General features: G+C 32.0%; 1 protein-coding gene across 1 annotated transcript; it reads right to left on the bottom strand.

The window, feature by feature from the left end:
• Positions 1-3,304: 3,304 nt before the first annotated feature.
• Positions 3,305-4,240, bottom strand: LOC109443681 (olfactory receptor 6C76). Its single transcript, XM_019724361.2, has one exon. It carries the CDS (start codon positions 4,238-4,240, stop codon positions 3,305-3,307), a length of 936 nt encoding a protein of 311 aa, XP_019579920.2.
• Between the last annotated feature and the right edge of the window lie 790 nt (positions 4,241-5,030).

Below are 5,030 nucleotides of genomic sequence, written 5' to 3'. Positions count from 1 at the left end.
GTCCAGGGTTTAGAATTTTGTAGTACTAATTCTAATAAACTCTACATGAATAGGTAAGACTTTTCATAGAATTAATACAATTTTGGTTTTTCCTTCTTATAGTCTAAAATGACTGCCTTCTTTATTGCTACAATGTTTGAAAATGTAAGAAAAGGTCATGGATATTTGAATCAAATGTGTTAAATTAAAATTATAAGATAGTTGAAGAAAATCATGTAAATGGCACATTTACCATGACATTCACCTTCTAACTTTTTCTAAGCTAATTTTTATAATAAAATATTTATTATGTAATATATAAATACATCCTGCAGAGATTAGTATAATGAATACCCATGAACCCATCATTCAGCTTCAACTATTATAAACATTATGTTATTTTTATTTAGTTTATCCTTAATATTTTTGGAGCACAATTTTAAAACAAACAACAGATACCATATCATTTCACCCCTAAATAATCCATTATTTAACTCTAACAGGTAAGGAATTTAAAACATAAATCCAATGACATTATTGTACCCTACATATTTTTTAAATTAACAAAACCTTTAAAAAATGTCACTTTGCAGTTTATTTGGTTAAGTTAGTATCAATCTGAAGTGTACATATTTTACTTGATGGATATGACTCTTATTTTTTTTAAAATTTAGAATAGTGTATCCTAGCATCATTTTTTCCTATGCTTTTGATTTGTTGAAGTAATTGGGTTATTTTAATATAGAGTATGCCACATTCTAAATAGAATAGTTTAAATTCTCATAGTGTCATTTAACATGGTGCTAATTAACATGCCCTCTATTTCCTATACAATGGTAGTTACATATACATATCTGATTTTTAAATAGTCTTAAAAAATACAACCTTAATTTTTCCACAAGACTTTTCTTGTGCATTCTTACAAATTAAAAAAATATATTAAATTGATTGGGGTGACACTGGTTTGTAAAATTACATAGGTTTCAAATGTACAATTCTGTAATACATCATCTATATATTGCATTGTGTGTTCATCACAAGCGCTTTTTTAAGTGATTAATTAACATTTTACTCAAAATAAAATCTTTGTCTTAAAAATATTATGCCTCAGTTGAACAAAGTTCACCTTCTTTAATGCAATGTACAGCTTCTAGAAGAGGACCAACCCACCTTTGAGATCAATAAAGTGGAAATGATCATAGAAAAGTCATCTTTCACCTCTATTTCATTTTCCTTGTCTTTTTCTTTCTTTAAAGTTTGTTGGGGTGACAATTGTTAGTAAAGTTACAAAGATTTCAGGTGTACAATTCTGTAATACATTATCTATATTTCACATTGTGTGTTCACCTCCCAGAGTCAGTTCTCTTTCCATCACCATATATTAGATTCCATCTACCCTCTTCTAGAACCCTGCTCCCCCTTTCCCCTTACCCTCTGGTAACCCCTAAACTATTGTCTATGTCTATGAGTTTTTGTTCTTTCATTTGTTTGTCTTGTTCTTTTGTTGTTTTCGGTTTACATACCACATGTCAGTGAAATCATATGGTTCTCTGCCTTTTCTGTCTGACTTATTTCGCTTAGCATTATAATTTCAAGATCCATCCATGTTGTCACAAATGGTACTATTTCATCTTTTCTTACCGCTGAATAGTATTCCATTCAGAATATATACCATAACTTCTATATCCATTCATCTATCGAAGGACATTTTGGTTGTTTCCATCTTGGCCACCGTAAATAGAGCTGCAATGAAAAATGGAGCACACTGGTCTTTATGGATAAATGTTTTCAGATTTTTTGGGTGGATACCCAGGAGAGGGATTGCTGGGTCATATGGTAATTCTATTCGTAATTTTTTGAGGAACCTTCACACTGCCTTCCATAGCGGCTGCACCAATCTGCATTCCCACCAACAGTGTATGAGGGTTCCTTTTTCTCCACAGCCTCTCCAACACTTGTTACTATTTGTCTTGTTGATGATAGCCATTCTAACTGGGGTGAGGTGATATCTCATTGTGGTTTTTATTTGCATTTCTCTGATGATTAGTGATGTTGAGCATTTTTTCATATGTCTATTTGCCATTGTACGTCCTCTTTGGAGAAATGTCTCTTCAGGTCCTCTGCCCATTTTTCAATTGGGTTGTTTGTTTTTTTGTTGTTGAGTTGTATGAGTTCCTTGTATAATTTGGATATTAGCCCCTTATTGGAGGCTCTGTTTGGAAAAATCTTCTCCCATTCAGTTGGTTGCCTCTTTATTTTGTTGATGCACAAGCCTTTTTATACTAAACTTTACTTACCTCTGATCACACTCTTATTACTAGTACTTGACACAATTAAATAAGCTGATTTAATTTTCTGGTTTCTGTTATGACTTTTTTTTAAATGAACAACTAGATTGTATCTTTCTAAAGAAAAGGACTTATGTGTTCTATTTTGTTGTTTCCTAGTAGCATATGCTAAATATATATAATATAAATGAACTAATTATTAATATTACTTTTTCATCCAATAGTTATTTTATACTTTCAAATTAGCTTTAAAAACATCTCAGAATAAAACAGTTGGTTTTTATTATGTTATAGATGTAGAATCTAAGGAACACAGTTAGTTCCAAAATGAATATGGAATAGTTGGCAAAGTATCAAATGTGATCTCCCTGGCGGCATTTTATTCTTTATCAAAACTACCTAGATTTAGTATACACATGAGTCAATATTTATTTACCTAATAGAACAAAATATAGCATAAATATAATATACCACATGATTTCTCATTACACAATCATAGTTGAGGTTTTTTTTAATTCTCAAGACAAAGAATGACATTGATATTTTAATCACAATTTCCACTTTTAAATATCTTTATTTAAAAACAATAGAGAATGTGTGTCAGGACATAAAAATCCAGGGAAAAACAAAATCCCAGAGATCCCACATCATATAATTGTTTTAAATTAATTAAGATTTTACAGTAAATCAAATATAAGAACAAAATATACAGCTCATATATGGAAATAACTAACAGTTTCCATGAACTGATACATAAAATTGATTAAAATAACCTTTAAAATATTTGCTGCATTTAAATTAAAGAAGAGGAGAGGAAGGAGTCATATTTGAGAATGCTTATAATGGAACAGAAAAATAAAGTTTTGATATTTTGAAAGGTAAGCCATTATTGAGAAACAACAGCTAATGTAAACATCATGATACTTCAGAAAGTGGAAGGACAAATATGGTTATATAGGAAAATTGGGACCCAATCCAAGCACTTCCTTTGCAATTTTCCTTAATAACTAATTTCCCTTATATACATCATTATGATTTTACTTGGATAAACACAGAACTCTTTGTAGCATGTTCTTAAATGCTTGCTTCACCTGCTGGTTCCTTAGAGTATAAATAAAGGGGTTCAAAAGTGGGGCAATGGAGGTATTGAGAACTGCAACTCCCTTCCTTAAGGATAGCCTCTGTTTGACCGAGGGTTTAATGTACATAAAGATGCAGCTGCCATATGAGAGTGAGATGACAATCATGTGAGAAGAACAAGTGGACAAAGCCTTTTTTCTCTGGTTGGCAGAAGGAATTTTTGAAATTGTCAGGGCAATATATGTGTATGATAGAATCACTAATACCAGAGTGACCAATAGAGTCACCAAAGCTAAGATGAAACTCATCATTTCCAGCAAACGGGTATCTGTGCAGGAGATTTGCAAGAGTGGAGCCGTGTCACAGAAGAAATGATCAATGATATTTGAGTCACAGAAATCCAGGCTTAAGCCTACAATGAGTCCTGGAAAAATAATAAGGAAACCAGCGATCCAAGAGCTAAGAACTAACTGGATGCAGACTTTGCTGCTCATGATGGTTGTATAATGCAGGGGCTTACAGATGGCAACATAACGATCATAGGACATGGCAGCCAGGAGATAAAATTCAGATGCACCAAGAAGGAAGGCAAAAAATAACTGAGCTATACAACAGTTATAGGAAATGCTTTTGTCACCAGTTACCATGCTTACAAGCAATTTGGGGATACAGACTGTTGTATAAGAAATTTCTAAGAAGGAAAAATTTCGAAGAAAGAAATACATAGGGGTCTTGAGATGAGAATCCAGCAAAGTGAGGGTAATGATAATCAAGTTGCCTGAGATGCTTAGCAGGTAGGTGAGAAGAAGGAAGATAAATAGTACAATCTTCAATTTTGGGTCCTCTGTTAATCCTACTAAAATAAACACTGTCACTGTTGTACGGTTTTCCATTGTTGCCTCCTGATCTGCTTCTGCTCTGGTAAAAATATTGAGATAAAATTATGTAAAGATACTAATGGTAAAATATAAAAGTAATAATGTCAAAATACTAGCAATTGATATCATTTATGCATAGTAATGGGGCACTTCTAAAGACAAGCTGTCATTTTGTACACACTGAGAAAATAAATATTTTCTACAAATCTAAAAGTGTCTTATAAAACATCTTTATATTGTGGTTTAGCTACATTTATGGCAATAAGGTAAAGAGATGAACGTGCATGTGAAAACATTGACTTTTCTCTTTTCTCAGTATATAAGAGCTGAAATATCATATTTACACTCAGCCTTACTGATGATCATATAAATGTCATTGCCTCGAGGAGCTGACTGTGAGTGCAGTAGAGAAGCAAGATGATACATAAATGTTGAAAACAGAAATCCAGCTTTAGGCCTAGGGTAAATACTAAAAAGAATGCACTATAATCAGAATCATAGTTCTTCAGTTGTTTGGCTTTTTGCCACATTTACTCAGCTAATCAACACTCCTTGTCTCAGTCTTTTCTGATTGTTTTATGTCTATAAGTCAGTGTAATGTATTTTGTCCCTATTTCTATCTCTTTATTTCTTCTGTCACTTTTCACTTTTACCATCTCTTATTCTGATATTGAATTTATCTGATTGCATAGGAAATTTGACTTGAACAGGATTAAAAGACTCTATAACTAGAGATTCTGCTAGTTATAGTTCTGAAAACAGGAAGAGAATAATAAAGTGGAATATAAAATAAAGTGAATAAAGA

Source organism: Rhinolophus sinicus, linkage group LG02 (assembly GCF_036562045.2).
Source record: "Rhinolophus sinicus isolate RSC01 linkage group LG02, ASM3656204v1, whole genome shotgun sequence".
Taxonomy (NCBI): domain Eukaryota; kingdom Metazoa; phylum Chordata; class Mammalia; order Chiroptera; family Rhinolophidae; genus Rhinolophus; species Rhinolophus sinicus.
The sequence above is the reverse complement of the archived record's forward strand: the minus strand, read 5'-3'. Positions and strand labels throughout refer to the sequence as shown.